Source organism: Priapulus caudatus, unplaced genomic scaffold (genome assembly GCF_000485595.1).
Source record: "Priapulus caudatus unplaced genomic scaffold, Priapulus_caudatus-5.0.1 Scaffold384, whole genome shotgun sequence".
Lineage (NCBI taxonomy): Eukaryota > Metazoa > Priapulida > Priapulimorpha > Priapulimorphida > Priapulidae > Priapulus > Priapulus caudatus.
In genome coordinates, this window is record NW_014577445.1 from 139,732 (window position 1) to 156,156 (window position 16,425).

Here is a 16,425-nt window from a genome sequence, read left to right on the forward strand (position 1 = left end):
CATATATTCCGTACATTATTATTATGATGATATAAACAGGGCATGTGGCTTTGCCACCCCCCCCCCCAGGCAAAATGGGTGAGTTATGCTACTGATAAGCCTATTGGATTGCAATATAGGCCTAACTTCTATAAAATATGATCATGAGTAAAACAATAGTATTATTAATTATAATTTTTACAATTAATAATTAATCATCATAATTAATTACAATTATAATGAGTAATTAAGTATTATTATAAACATTTATAATAATTGCATATATTATTGCATAAGAGTATTATTGTACTGATTATAAGATTGAATGTTGGGTTTGACATCCAATCATTGTTGGGAGGGACCGATCTAAAAGACAATGCTTAGAAATAAAATGATGTAAGTTAACATCAACAGACTAGTGAATGCACGTAAAACACGTGTGAAATTGAACACATGACACACTAGGGCTCATAAGGTCTATGTCTCCCTGGGTACTGCCAGACACTGCGGCTGCTGCTGTTGTTGATGCTGCTACTAGTGTTGCTACTAACTGCTGTTATTGTTGCTGACATTATTGTTTATTAAATGTTGATGCAGTGGCGTAGCCATGATTTTTTAACAGGGGGGGAGGCCAAAAACAGCAAACTGCGCAAAATAGTGGATGACTTAATATTTTAATGGTTCCTCCGCTTCCCTCTCCACACCCTCACTTCGCTCCCCCGCCTCTCAGCTCTACAAACTTTGTTTTGGGAGCCATGTAAAAAGGCGACATTTGTGTTCGTTGTTCTCTGCTCCGTAGATATGTAACTGTTCAGTGGCGGATCCAGGATTACGAGGAGGGGGTGAAACACAGGCGGGGGGTATGGAGGTTCTCCCCCAGAACATTTTGAAAATGTAGATCGCAGGAGATGGTATTTGAGGCACTTTTGAGTACATGTACTTCATTCCGACTACGACAATTCTCTTTTTAGTAGAACAATTATTATTTATTTTATTTTATTTACTTTCGGATCAACAGGGGGGGGGGCATGGCCCCCTTTGGGCCCCCTAACTACGCCACTGTGTTTATATTATTGATTGTTGTTATTGACAACAGCAGCCGCAGTGTCCGGCAGTACCCAGGGAGACATAGACGCTATCAGCAACACTAGGTGAGCTTGACGGTTCACCGACCTAACAACAATATCTAAGGAGGACAGCCGGAGGGGGAGTGGGAGGGGGAGGGAGAGGGGGAGGGGGAGGGGAGGGGAAAGGGGAGCGAGAGGGAGAGTGGTGTCTCACTCAGATAGATAGATCAGTAACATAAAATGTGCTTTACCTCAATAAGACGACATTTGATTAAACAAACACATTCATTTCTAACGATGGCCTGATTACAAATAGCAAATCCTAAACTCACCTTTTATGCAGGGATTAGTCCTTCAGGCTCTCTCTCACACACGCACACGCTGCAAGCTTCCACTGCGGCTACCACATACTACTGAATAAGTGCATCGCTGCTTGCCTTCCAGCCCACTTTAAAAAAAAACATGGCCCAGTTATACCTAATCGATCACGCTAAACCTGACGGACACATTAGATGGCGAATCGAGATTAAACAGATGTGAGTGAAAACTGCGTTGAGATGTAAACCTGCGTTATAAATAGCACGGCATCCATCAAATTCCACATAGAAAAAATATGTTGTGATGTGAAATTGTTTCGACTTGTTCGTTCTCCGAACAACTATATCCTACTTACACCGTGGGCAAGTTTGCATCTGGAATATTGCATTCGTTTTCATCACAAAATGCATGCGAAATTGAATATTTTATTATTTATATATTCATTTTGCATGTTTTGTGAGGTATACGAGGATAGTTACCCAAAATAAACAAACTCTGTTACTATGCCCTGATTGGATGCATAGGCCTATATAGCGCTGTGCTCTAAAGAGTAAATGCTGGAGTAGATCAGGTCAAAGGTTATTGGCACCTGCAATTTTGAGAACAGAAATCCAGAGGCCTGCGAAGAACCATCAGGCATCAGGCTCATAAATTATATCATTTATAAATCTAAAATATCTCACTTCAAAGAATGTGAGGCACTTACCAGAATTTGTTATACTAATTACTAGCATTATAAATTAATGTTTTATAGCTAGTTAATTAGCATTAGATCTTAGTTATTTAAAGCTGTCTTTGCTCTACAAGAACCCTTTCGCTCCTACAGGCTACAGTACAGGTACAATGATACACTGTCACAGGTACGGAGGAAAGCAGGATTATTAATATTAGCCACCCATAATCATTAAATAATCGTAGGATTCAGTAGCGGATTATCTATGGGGCAAAGGGGGCATTTGCCCCCGGCCCTACAAGTCGACCGGCCCTAAAGTGTTGTGACTACAAAAAAAAATATGCTGTTTATTATTTTTTCCAAAGTATATCTTGGGCCGGCCCTACCACTTTCATATGACTACATTTGTTTTTGCTTTCTACTTGTTTTCATTTTCTCCGTGTTTTGTGGTGTACATTGCAGCAGCTAGGAATAATATTCACTTTAAGGTAGCTATTGGGGTTAAAACTACCAATTTTTCAAAATATGATTTTTTTTAAATTTTAACTCTACTAATTATTTTAGAACGTTTCCTTTCCATTTTTTAACATTAATTGCTTATAATTATCTACTAAACAGGTCTAAAAACATTATATATGCTTATGGGAAGGGGGCGGGTGGATGGGCGGCCCAAAGATATGATATGCCCCCGGCCCAGGCAACTGTTAATCCGGCGCTGGTAGGATTAGTTATAAAGGGATAACGTATGATATTTTCAGCTATAACTATAAATAAACTGCACTCTGTGTCAGCTCTGGAAAGAAGCCTCGTGCACATGTGGGCCGTCACTGTCAGTAATGGTACCTAATCTCCAAGCCAAAACATATGTTACACAATAATTTGAATAAATGTGCATAATAATTAATATCATCATCATGCACCAATATTTATAATAGATTAATACAGCGCAACCAATGGGGACGTAAAAGAACCACTGAGGGCGCAAAAAAAACTCTGGCTGTTAGACTGGTACTCGCTCCCACCTCGATTACTCGATTACTCGATACTCCCATCGAGTAACTAAGGCGAGAGGTGGGACCGGGTACCAGTCTATCTGGCTGTGACCATGCACCCTCAGTGCCATTTGGCTAAAAGGCTGACTACCTGAACTGACTGCTGAATAAGAATAATAAGAAAAAGGAATAAGAAGATAAGAAATAATAAGAAGGAATAAGAAGTATAAGAAGAAGGAATAAGAAGAAGAAATAAGAAGAAGGAATAAGGAATAAGAAATAAAAAAGAAGAAGGAATAAGAAATAAGAAGAATGAATAAGGAATAAGAAGAAGAAGAAGAATAAATTCCCCGCACATTCCAAAGAGATAGGTAATCAGTGCCTTGTGAAATACAAGAGAGGGACCCCAAAATACAAGATACAAGATACAACGCAAGTAATAATGAGACGCCGTTAAACAACCAATGTATAGATGTCGTGATATAGTTACTCTGCTACTACTACTAGAAATAGTTATGCATAGCTGTTATCGTATATTTATAAGAAGATTACGAGAAATCTACAGTGTTCAGAATTCGTACCTACGCGCGTTTGCAGTTTGCCCGATCGCCATTAGATGGAAGCACGATCGATTGCAAATGAACAGCTGTTTGAAAATCAGGAACAAAAACATTAGGATTATCTTTTCCAATAGTAGTTTCTAATTAAGATTTTATCCTGAGATGATATTACATTACTTTAACTACCTGTGTGTGTCTTAAACAGTATTTAACAGGTGGAGTAACACTGCTGTATAAGGTACGTAATTTTTCATTAGGTTTTTCAGCGGTCTCGGTAGGCCTGCCGCCTAACTCGCTCAGTCACAGTCAGTCGGGCTCAAGGGGTCGTTGTCGTATCAGCCTCAGGTACTAGCTACTATGTACAGATTTAGACCAATAAATTGTGCCCTAAAAAATTTTATATTCTGATGTTATTTTACCTAAAATAACATCAGAATATAAAAATTTTTAGGGCACAATTTATTGGTCTATGTACAGCTGAGAAACAGTGAGATATCAGATATGTACCCAAGGGCCAAGGTACATATATATATATCATATGTATACACAAAGTGTACCAGACTTGTATTACAGAAGTGTACCCTAGCCCTAACACTAACCCTAACCCTAAACATACCTCATATAAAAATATAAACATAATACGATACTAAACAACCTAAAACTACCTCGGTTAGTACCGGTACCTCACTACCTGATACGACAACGACCCCATCTGCGTCAGTCGGTCACTGAATCTCAAAATTACTGCATACCTGTCATACTGTCTAATAATGCAACTAATGACAACTTGATTGTTAGTTCTACTGTAAGTGTAATGGTACCGGTAGTACTTAGTAATTGATTGTAAAATACGCGTGTTAGTCAGAAACTGGCAGGCCTCTCACGCTTCGTATATTTTCTATAATATTAATAATTAATAATATTAATTATTATAAACCTAACAGAAGACCCTGTATTACGTGTCCCTTTAAACACTTTCATGTAAGACCCGGCCTCCTGCAAATACTTCTGAATGTCTTCTCAGTCTAACAGATTTCTTAACTGACTTTCAGCTGTAGATGTACATATCGTAATTGGCGTGGCTGTATCACATAAATTATGCACTTATGCCTATTACTTAATTTGCACTAGGGCTTGTCGAAATTTAGTTGTGGGTCAGTGATTGTTGAAACTTGTGTGATGTAGGGTCTACAACCTTTAACTATTACCATTAGACATCGTGCTAACCCCTAAAACTCATATAACTCGGGGGGGGGGAACCTAAAACTTTATGGAAAAATTTGATTGACCCTTGATTTTTCTTTAAAAAATTGTTTTTTAAAACAAATTTTGCAGACTCCACTTATTATTAATCGTTAACATAAACACCAGAACGAAGGAGAATAAATAGTGATATTTTTTCTCGATATCGACTCCGACAGTTCACGTCGTTAATTTCGCCCGCCAGGACGCCGCGTCGCCATGACGACCGCTTGGCTCGAGAAGAGGCCGCTGAAGCGGCAGCGGCTGGGACCGCCGGACGTGTACCCGCAGGATCCGAAGCAGAAGGAGGATGAGCTGACGTCGGACAGCGTGAAGAGTGGCTTCAGCAACCGGCCGCCGTTCGGCGAGGAGTACGGGTCGGCGCGAGACTACTTCTCAAATCCGGACAAGTTCAACGTCATCTACAGCCAGATGATGCAGATGATATCGAAGAAGCAGGAGCTGAACACGCTCCCCGACACCGGTGATTCATTAAGCGATGAATTACGCGTAGTTAATCTGTTGGCGACGGTTTACGCGTGAGACGGCAAATAGTCGCTGAGCGTATTGTATAGCTTGTAGAACTTGTGCAAGTATACTTGCAAGATCAGTAAAATCAATAAATCCTGACATATAATTATTATATAATTAATTTAAAGGAATAATAGGTCCATTGATTATGCAATGTTGACGAATGCTAGAGTGACTGGCACCTTGTGTAGTTAATAAGTACATTACCTTATAGCCCAACACGTATTAGTTTGTCCAATATCGCTGCTGGTTACTAAGAAATGTCTAATTGAAATCGGCAGTCCAAAAATCAGTTGCCTACAGTTTCAAACCGCTGCCGGCGAAGCGGGTGTGATACAGATTTATAGGACATTTTCGCACGCATGCTCGGCCGTACGCAATGCTATCATCAGTGATTTCGTAAACATGGACGCTCGTGATAAGGAACTTTTTGGCAGGGCTCTCCACGTGCCTCCGTGGTTAGTACGTGTGTTTTACTCTATTTCCATGTTTAGTCCGTGGCCGTGGTTACACCGCTGACACCTCCGTTTCATCTGGCGTCCAAAACATACGGGCCGCACAAATGTTTATGTCATCGCTTGACTCCTGGATGACATTTGCGGCACGTAAATGATACGTTGATACATATCAACAACCGATTTCAAGTCTTGTTTGTAATGTAACCAGCAGTGATATTGGACAAACTAATACGCGTTTGGCTGTAAGGTAATGTACTTATTAACTACACAAGGTGCCAGTTACTCTAGCATTCGTCAACATTGCATAATTAATGGACCTATTATTCATTTATATATATGTGCGTGAATATGTATCAGGTGTTACTGGCGATTTAATATATCAGTTATACAAACATATATACAAGCATATTTAATATATATATATATAGTGATCATAGTATCGACAGCATAGTGATATAGTGCCATTGATACCCCTGGGAGATTATCCACTGCGCGCCCGTCACTATAACGACGACGACTAATTAACCGATGTGCGTTCGTGTGTTCGCAGGCAAGAAGCGTCCGCAAATCAACACCAAGGACAACTTTGTTCCGGCGAACCTCTGCAAGGTCGGCAACTGGAAGAAGGTCGAGGCGTGGCTGAAGGACCTCGCCGGGAGCAAGTCGCTCACCGTCCTCGCCAAGAAGGTGCCCATCCTCAACAAGAAGGAGGACATCTTCACGAACCTGTACGACTTCCAGGTGCCGATGCTGCGAGCGACCTGGCTCATCAAGATGACCTCTGCTTACAACGTCGCGCTCAACGAAGCCAAGATCAAGAAGAAGCAGCCGACCGACCCGTCGCAGGAGTGGACGCAGGCGCTCACGCGCTTCCTACGAGACCTCCTCAACAAGCTCACCGACTGGTACCACGGGCAGTGTGCGACGGCGGCGGGGGCGGGGGCGGGCGCGGGGGGAGGGGGCGCGGGGGCGGGAGCGACCGCGGGGGGGATGCCGGCGGAGGTGGACGCTGCTATGAAGCAGTGGCAGTACTGCCAGCGACTGACACGCTACATGTACGAGGAGGGGCTGGTGGAGAGGCAGGAGTTCCTCGCATGGATACTCGACCTGCTGGAGCGCGTGCGCGGCGTTGACGACGGCTCCCTCAAGCTGCTGCTTCCGCTCGCGCTCGAATACCTCGACGAATTCGTGCAGTCGCAGCAGCTCTCTCGCCGCCTCGCTCACTACTGCGCAAAGAAACTCGTCGCCATGGCGACCGACTCCGCCGCGTGCGCGTCGCCGCGCACGCAGAGCCCCCTGGTGGGCGCGACGGGGGAGGGGGCGGCGACGGGCGGGGGTCTGTGGGCGGAGTACGGTTCGTGCGCGTTTCACCGCGGTCTCGTGCTCAGCTACTCCTGCATGCTGCAGTGCGTCACGCTCTGCGCTCCCACTGCACTCGTGTGGAGCGGTGTCGGCAGCGGCGCCTACGCGGGATCCCCGCTCGACCTCCTCCCCTGCGCTCCCTCCGCGCTGCCCATGCCCCCGCTGGGAGACGCGGCGGCGATACGGCGGCAGGTGCGTGCGAGCGAGGAGGAGATCCGTCGCCGGGGCGCGGCGGTCGAGGCGCGCTGGTCGTCCGACACGTGCCGGCGGTCAACGCGTGGACACGCGATGCAGCGAGTGCTGAGCGTTCTCGAGGCCCTCGATCGTCACTCGTTCGACCGCTCCGACGCTAACAACTGCCTCGACGTTCTCTACAACAAGATCTTCCCGTCGCTGGAGTCACGCGGCGGCGGCGGGGGAGGGGGAGGCGGGACGGAGGGGGACCGGGCGGTGGTGCTGCAGCTGTGTGAGTGGGCGGTGAGCACGCATCGCAGCGGAGACCACCGCGCCGTCGTCGTCGCCAAGCTGCTCGAGAAACGACAGGGCGAGATCGCGCCGGACTCCCCCGACGCCGACTCCGCTCCTCCTCCCCCGCCTCCTCCTCGTCCCCCGCCCGCGCCCTCCCCCGAGCAGGAGGAGGAGGGGTACGTCGCGGCGGCGGGGGGAGGAGGTCCCGTGTTCCAGAACCTCCTTCTGCACTTCCTCGACTCGCAGGCGCCGACGCTGGACGAACGTCCGTGCGCGGAGAACCGCGAGCAGTTCGCGAACCTCGTGCTGCTGTTCTGCGAACTCATCCAGCACGACGTATTCTCGCACGACAAGTACATGTGCGCGCTCATCTCCCGCGGCGACCTCGTTGCCGCGCCGACCGCGAGCCAGCTTGGCGTCGTCCCGCAGACGCCCGACGCGAGGTCGTCCGTGGAACCTTGCGCGGGTCGCGGCGCGATGCCGCCGCAGTCCGATCTGGAATCCGCACTGCCGCCGTGCGTCGACCTCGGCTTCCGCGCGGACGGTGGCGCCCTCCGGGGATGCGACGAGGCGGCGAAACTCGACGACGACTTCAACCGCGTGTTCCAGAACTTCGCGCAGAAGCAGGACGTCGCCGCCGCCATCGCCGCGGCAACGAAGATGGAATTCCCGATGGCGGAGAGGGTGCCGCCGGTGCAGCCTCCCGCCACGCCGCCGGGTCCGCCGCCGCAGCAGCGACTGTCGCGTCACTACCAGTACACGCTGCACTTCCCCGTGCCACCGGACGACGCGTACGCGCACGAGTGCAACCAGCGTCTCGTCACGCTGTACGGGGTCGGGCGCGCGCGCGACGACGCGCGCCACATGGTCCGCCGCGTCCAGAAGGAACTGCAGAAGCTGTTCGGCAAGAAGAACTCGCTCGATCTCTCGGCAGAGGGCGCCGGCAAGCCGAAGCGTAGCCGCGGCGACCCGACGTCGACGTTCGAATCGATCTTCGCGCGTTTCCGCGCGCTGTCGTACTTCGACCAGCACCACGTGACGCACGCGACGGCCGGCTACGCCGTCGAGCAGCTGTCTCACTTCGTGACGGACGAGCGATTCAACTACCTGCCCGCCGTCGAGCACCTCGGCTTCCTCTTCGACCTCATGGAGCACGCGCTCAACATCAGCGGCCTCCTCGACTTCTGCAACCAGCTGCTCAAGGTCATCCCGGCCGTGCAGAAGCGGCTGGAGGGCGCCGCGCACGCGCTCGTCAACCAGTACCCGACGACGGTGTGCCTGCACGCGGTGGCCGTGTTCCGCAAGTACCACGCGTGGCTGCTCATCCAGCCCGACCACGAGCAGACCGTGCTCACCTTCGAGGGGCTCATCAACGTCGTGCAGCACGTGGGAAACCCGTCCGACTGCACGTCGGCCGAGCGCTGCATCCTCACGTACGTCTACGACCTCTACTGGTCGTGTCCCACCGCCTCGCACATCATCAAGACGCAGTGGGGCGACATGTTCCCCGTCATCACGCAGGCCCTCGCCAAGGTCAAGCAGTCGCTGTACGCGAGCGTGACGCCGTCGACGGCTAACCTGCCGTGGGACCGCGCCGTCATGGCCGACCACCTCGCGCGGCCCAACCCGCGTAACCGCCCCGACCCCGAGCTCGTGCGGCAGCTGAAGGAGGCGCCGGCGACGCGGTACGCGTTCGTCTGCAACGCGCTGCTCGCCGTCTGCCGCTGCGGCGGCGACTCGGACAACGTCAACGACGTCGCGATACTGTGCGCGGAGCTGACGGCGTGTTGCAACGCGCTCAGCTCGGAGTGGCTGGGCGCGCTGAAGGCGCTCTGCTGCTCGTTCGACAACACGTGCGGCTTCGTCGAGATCCTGACGGAGGTGGACGTCGGCGACGCGGCGACGCACGACCCGATCGCGGTGTTCACGTCCGTGCTCGTGGCGAGACACTGCCTCGCGCTCGAGGACATCGTCTTCCACGTCGCGCTCCCCTCCCTCGTCGCCTCCACCGCCTCCGTGAACAAGCGAGACGCCGACGCCGGCGCCCGTCTAACCTGCCACCTGCTGCGCCACTTGTTTCGCACGACCGAGGGGGCGCTGGCGAGGCTGGGGCGGCCGCGGAGCGCGCTTCCGGCGATACGTACGTCGTGCGACCGCCACCTGCTCGACTCGGCCCACGCGTCCATCACCGTCGACGCCGTCCTCGCCGTGCTCAAGGCCATCCTCATGATGGGCGACACGGCCGCGTCGCCCCCGGCAACGACCCCGGACGACCTCGACGACGACCCGCCGCTGCTCGGGGTCGCGTCGCGGTCGCGCGCGGGCGACGACGACGACGACGAGACGGGGCTGAGGCGTCTCGCAAAGAAGGCTCTCACGGAGATCTGCAGCGAGAACTGGGTTCTCGAGCGCTGCCTCAAGGACTCTGAGCGTCTCTGCACGGAGGACCTCCTCCTCGACCCCATGCTGAAGAACAAACAGGGTCAGCAGCTGCTGCGCCTCATCTGCTACTCGGGATCCGGGGGAGGGGGAGGGGGAGGGGGAGGAGTTCACGGGGAGGAGGCGGCGGCGGCGGCGGGGGGAGGCGGCGGGGACGGGGACAGGCGCGCGACGGTGTGTCGCATCCTGCGTGATCTCGATCAGTGGAGCCTGTGCGTGTCGTGGCTGGAGCTGCAGCTCATACTCATGCAGTGTCCCGCGGACGAGCGAAACTCCCTCATGGACGTCATCGCCCGCGCGACCATAGACGTCTTCCAGTCCCCGCCCCCCGCCGACGACAAGGCGGGGCGGGCGGGGCGGGAGCAGAAACCCGCGGCGACGGCAGACGCGCAGCGACCCGAGCGCAGCAACATCTGGCTGGTGGCGCCCCTGGTGGCGAAGCTGCCAGCGGCGGTGCAGGGGAAGGTGCTTCGCGCGGCGGGGCAGGTCCTCGAGAGCTGCAACTGGTCGCCGTCGTCGTCCTCCTCCTCCTCGTCCTCCGCGTCGAAGAAGGATCGCGACCGCGCGGGGGGCGGGCAGCGCGGCATGTCGCCGCCGTGCCAGCAGCCGTTCCTCTGCCTCGTGCTGACCTGCCTGCGCGGCAAGGACGAGCAACGCGAGGGGCTGCTCTTCTCCCTCTACTCGCAGCTCGGGCAGTACCTGCACGCGGGGGAGCGGTGCGGCGACGACGCGCGCGCGCGGCAGTCCCTCCAGGAGGCGCTGCAGCTGCGGCTGAGCCTCGTCGGCGGCATGTTCGACGTGATACAGCGCAGCGCGGCGAACGTCGCCGACTGGGCGGTGCTGTTCGTGCAGCTGGCGTGCGCGCGAGTCGTCGACCCTCACGTCGACCGCCAGCTGTTCACGACGATCGTAGACATGCTGTCGGCGCTCATCCACGCGGCGATGGTCGCCGCGCAGGACTCCCACGGGGAGAAACCCGATGCAAAGTCCTCCTCTTCGTCCTCCTCGTCCTCCGGCGGCGGGGGCGGAGGAGGAGGAGGAGGTGGTGCGGGAGCGGGCGGGGAGGACGCGAAGAAGATGTACGCGAACCTGAAGAAGAAGCTGCAGAAGGAGATCGGCGATCGCGACTCTGACGGCGTCGCCATCGTCCGACAGCTGCTGCCGCTCGCCAAGAAACAAGCGAGCGTCATCGTCTGCGAGCCGACGGGAAGCCTCGTCGACACGAAGGGAAACAAGATTGCCGGGTTCGACTCGATCGACAAGAAGAAGGGACTGCAGGTTGCGGACAAGACGAGCGTGAGTCCGTGGGAGCTGTTCGAGGGGCTGCGCAACCCGGCGCCGCTCTCCTGGGCGTGGTTCGGCGCCGTGCGCATGGAGCGCAAGGCCCTCAAGTACGAGGAGCAGCACCGCATGCTTCTCTACCACACGCACGCGCTCAAGAAACCCGCCGCCTACTACCTCAGCCCTCCGCAGCTGCCGCCCGAGGACCTAGAACCGCCGCCGCCGCCGCCCCCGCCTCCTCCCTCGGACAAGCTCGTGAAGAAGGAACTCATGATGATGCAGAAGGAAGGAGGAGGAGGAGGAGGAGGAGGGGAGGCGCGTCCCGATCCACCGATCACGCCTAAGAAGGCTAAGGGTGCGCAGCGGCGGCGTCGGGCGTCGAGGGTCGGGGCGGCGCAGCAGGTCTACCAGGGGCAGAGCCCCGGCCGTAGCATGCCCCCGACGTTCCCCGAACCCTCCATGTACCAGGCGGGCGGGGGCGGCGGCACGGGCGGGGCGCGGGACTCTCTCTCACGCTCTCTCTCTCTCCGTCTGTCAACAAATGCAGTCGGACCTGTGTACATATTAGTAGTCAGCCACTCATTGCATGCGAGTAAGGTTTATAAGTTACACTAAGACGCGTTTCTAAGTCAGACCATGGGACACACTTACAGCTTTGTTTTCCCGCGTGTCAACGCTGACCATCATAAACATGTCAAGATAGTTCGGATTGAGTAAGGCCTGAAACAGTGGTAAAGACGCATCAGCATGTACCCACAAAATAGGAAAAGCTACATAAAACATCTTTTGAAGCAATCCTATAAATGACAAGCAGATACTAGAGAAAATAGAATACCCACCATGAATATAATTTGATCCGAATTAAAATCTGCATAACAATTATGTATATCACCCGGTATATCACACATGGTAGGTTTTATTAGCGGCTTGTGATAATATTTAGGTGGTCGCTACTGTACTACTGCTGATGCTGCTGCTGCTGCCACCGCCGCTGCCGGCTGCTACTACTACTACTACTATATAACTACTACTACTATATAACTACTATCAGAAGTACATGAAGTCAGAAGAGAAAGAATCTTGTATCTCCATATGTTTCCTACACCTATTCTATGTATCATATAGAATGACTATTGTGAATAGAAATCCTATATGATACATAGAATACATGAAGAATACAATCATATAGACTCAGCACACATACATAGAATCTCTCTATTCACGTACACCCGCTACACTACGGCACCACTTACTAGATATTGCACGCTGCCATCTGGCGAGAGAAAATGGCGGACAGTCGTCTCACCGAACTTGCTCATGAGGACCTTGAAGAGACCTTGGTACCAGCTGGTGGGCATACTGAGGAAGGGGTTGAGCTGGGGGTCGAGCTGGTTGAGGGTCGACGTCCACACCGACTTCAGCAGCTCACAGAACTCTGCGTAGGTGAGCTTCGACGCGGCCTGCCATCGCGTGAGGAAAGACGTCGTCGTCGTCGATGAAGCAGGGTGCCCGGCAACGACGAGAAAGACGCAGGAAAACACGCAGTTACACACACGACTGTCGCGTGTCTATGTGGATATCGCCCCGCATCGAAGAGAATACGTGTTAAATAATTGAATAATTGTAAAAAATAGTTTGAGTGCAGGTGTGAAGGCGCACGGTTCATTTAAATAATAAATTTCGACTGACTTTATGAAGTTCGGCCATGTTTGGCATGAATAAAGCTGCCCCTTCCTTTCTTGCTCACCCCTTCCTTGCTGGTGGTTCCATTCACATTGGGCTCCCCTCTCCTGCATACCTTTCCCCCTCCTCCCTAAATCACATCTCTCCCTCCCTCCTCCCTAAATCACATCTCTCCCTCCTTCCTCCCTAAATCACATCTCTCCCTCCTTCCTCCCTAAATCACATCTCTCCCTCCTTCCTCCCTAAATCACATCTCTCCCTCCTTCCTCCCTAAATCACATCTCTCCCCCCCCCTCCTCCCTAAATCACATCTCTCCCTCCTTCCTCCCTAAATCACATCTCTACCTCCCTCCTCCCTAAATCACATCTCTCCCTCCCTCCTCCCTAAATCACATCTCTCCCTCCCTCCTCCCTGACGCGCGCGACACCCACCCCCTCCTTGCTGGAGCTTCCGTCCGCGTCTGGCTTCCCCTTCCGGCGCGCCTTCTCCTCCTCCCTCCTCCCTAAATAACATCTCTCCCTCCCTCCTCCCTGATGCGCGCGGCACCCACCCCCTCCTTGCTGGAGCTTCCGTCCGCGTCTGGCTTCCCCTTCCGGCGCGCCTTCTCCTCCTCCGTTGTGACTCCCATGAGCAGCCAGTGCCAGAGGATGTCTCGGCGGCAGTGTCCGACGGCGGTGGACACCATGTTGCGGATGCGGCGCTCCGACTTGCCTCCCTGAGCAAGCAGCACGTCCCTCAGCTGCGTCTCGTAGGGGCTGAAGTAGCCTGCACGCGACAACACCACACGGTATATATACAGGGGAAGAAATTAACTTTTGAACAAGGAAGTCCAACGGACTCCCTACCCTCAAAAAGAGGGAGTCCGCAGCAAAATGAGGGAGTCCGCAGTCTGAGGTTCAAAATTAAAGATATTAACAATAACGCATGTGCTTATTTTTAAGATTCGTGCAGTTGCACGTCTGCCAAATTTTCTTAGGACATTAGCTGAAAAAATAAAGTGATTCCGCAAGGCCGTGCTTCGCAACAAACTATAGTTAGTATGGCAGAATTTTCAGGGAGTCCGACAGTAAATCAGGGAGTATTTGACTCCGGACTCCCGTTAATTTCGCACCCTGTATATATATATATATATATATACACATGGAGCTACATTATAGTAATCACGTGGTCGCTTTGTAAATACACACCCACAGCATGGAATCTGTCTAATAAAAACTAGGTTGTATCCTAAGAATTCCATTGTTCCGAGTTATTTCCTATGCAAGAATCATTCGAAGCATTCTTTTGTCGAATTTCCTTCACGAAAATATGCCCAAAACATCTCAAAAATGTTGTAGTTTCACTAAACAAATGTAAAAGCAACTATGTAAACAATGCAACGTAACAATAATTGTCTAACAAATTTAACAGTTCGTTCTAAGGTGGTTTGTTCAGCACCGCTCATCCTGGTTCCTCGCAGCAGCCGTGTCTGCTAGTCATCGAAGTGATGTGGAGGAGTCACTAGGAATGGGGTTCTACCCGCAATATTTTCGAATAAGATTGCGGTAAATATCAGTCACTGAAATCAAGAGCAGCACTTTGCTTGTTTTAGACTCTAAAATTTCTTTCACACCAAGGTAGGGCGTGACTGCAATGACTGACAGCATGATAATATCAGATCCTATATCGCCACCGGGTTAAAGGAGGTGTAACCTTAATCGAAATACTTCAGAAACTACTGGGCCCACGAACCTTCGACTTAGTAATTCAATCCAATTTCTTCCAATGAAAGCATACCCTTCTACAGCAGGGCGTTCTCTAATACCCTTTCTCCTATTCTCTGCATAAAAACGACCAAAAACCCATTTCCTGACCAATAGGTGGCGCCACATGTTAATTTGTAAGTGCTAAAGGAACGAGGGCTTCGGATAAGGATTTGGCTGCGTGCCAGGCTGGAATAAAGGTTAGAAGATGAGCCAGGAGGTTAACGTGCCAGGGAGCCACCTGCACAGACAAGGTAGGCAAATAAAACAAGAATAAACTTGCAGTGAAATTTGCAATCTCATTTTACTGCAACCCTATGTACATACCACAACTTGCAATTCACATTGCAGGCTCTCAATCTAATCTCACAATCTCTCTTCTTCACAATTTTCAGCAAAAACTTTTCACTATCTTATCCAAAAAAGAATTTAACAAGAATGCCACGATCACAGCTTCACAGCAAATACGGTGCAAACATGAGTGTAATTTATGCTGTGTGAAAACACACACACGCACGCACATGCACACACACATACTCAATACACTGTGTAAGAAAGTTTAAACCACACAGCTAGAGTTTCACTACCGTAACACTCCTCTCACACACCCATAGCTCCCCTGTCCAACGTTAAATGATTGAGCGTTACATAATTTGTAACAACATTTCTATACATTAGTACATTTCTATACATTACTGTCATTAGTATATATACATCGTGTCCATAGTGTGACAAGACCTGACTAGTCAGCATGTTGTTCTTAGACTAGCAGCACTTCAAAAGTTCAGATTTAATTTCATGACTTTGTGACATTACTATTTACGCTACTTCTAGTGATCAGTCAACACACGAGTCACACGGGAGGGACGATGCGGAAGTTGAATCAAACGTGATAGTAGTTAACCGTCAGCCGATGTGTTTCCACACGTTGCTGTGCTGCTGTCACTGATCATTAGAGCAGGCATGTCCAAAGGTGGTAGCAGCAGGCGTTGACGAAGCTCTCTATGTGAGACTGCACCCAGTGCATGCGCAGGTTCGGTCGATCCAGGGTTCCCTCCTCCTCCTGCTGCAGCTGCTCCCTGTACACCGTACACAGATCCTGCAGGGGAGAGAGAGGAGAGAGAGATGCAGGCGTCAGGCACGCGTGTGTGTAACCCTAACTCTAACCCTGTACACCGTACACAGATCCTGCAGGGGAGAGAGAGGAGAGAGAGATGCAGGCGTCAGGCACGCGTGTGTGTAACCCTAACCCTAACCCTGTACACCGTACACAGATCCTGCAGGGTAGAGAGAGGAGAGAGAGATGCAGGCGTCAGGCACGTATGGGTGCATGTGTTACTCGCTAGCTCTCACTGTGTCTGTCCGTCTGTCTGTCCCTTTGTCTAAATCCCTCTTTCCTTCTCTTTCTCGCTCTCTCTGTCTGTTTGTCTGTCGATCTGTTTGTCTGTCTGTCTCTCTCTCTCTCTCTTGCTCTCGCTTTCTCTGTCTGTCTGTCTGTCTGTCTGTCTGTTTGTCTGTCTCTCTCTCTCCCTTGCTCTCGCTTTCTCTGTCTGTCTGTCTGTCTGTTTGTCTCTCTCTCTCTCTCTCTCTCTCCCTTGCTCTCGCTTTCTCTGTCTGTCTGTCTGTCTG

At 51.4% G+C, this 16,425-nt stretch overlaps 1 protein-coding gene and 1 long non-coding RNA gene across 2 annotated transcripts; one reads left to right on the top strand and one right to left on the bottom strand.

Moving 5' to 3' along the window:
- Positions 1-3,680: 3,680 nt before the first annotated feature.
- Positions 3,681-11,985, top strand: LOC106809783 (mediator of RNA polymerase II transcription subunit 12-like protein). The gene is made up of 5 exons (XM_014812986.1): positions 3,681-3,827; positions 5,037-5,315; positions 6,371-6,739; positions 6,797-10,174; positions 10,235-11,985. The coding sequence occupies exons 2-5, from the start codon at positions 5,051-5,053 to the stop codon at positions 11,983-11,985; spliced, it is 5,763 nt and encodes a 1,920-aa protein (XP_014668472.1). The 5' UTR covers positions 3,681-3,827; positions 5,037-5,050.
- Positions 11,986-12,011: 26 nt separating this feature from the next.
- Positions 12,012-13,552, bottom strand: LOC106809795. The gene is made up of 3 exons (XR_001393912.1): positions 13,486-13,552; positions 12,624-12,830; positions 12,012-12,090 (listed from the first exon to the last, which is right to left on the bottom strand). It is a non-coding gene; the product is annotated as an uncharacterized LOC106809795 (long non-coding RNA).
- Positions 13,553-16,425: the final 2,873 nt, after the last annotated feature.

Coding starts and splice junctions, on each gene's coding strand:
- LOC106809783 (XM_014812986.1), top strand. CDS start 5,051: ATGACGACCGCTTGGCTCGAGAAGAGGCCGCTGAAGCGGCAGCGGCTG. Junction 5,316..6,370: donor GAACACGCTCCCCGACACCG/GTGATTCATTAA, acceptor GTGTGTTCGCAG/GCAAGAAGCGTCCGCAAATC. Junction 10,175..10,234: donor CTGCTACTCGGGATCCGGGG/GAGGGGGAGGGG, acceptor CGGCGGGGGGAG/GCGGCGGGGACGGGGACAGG.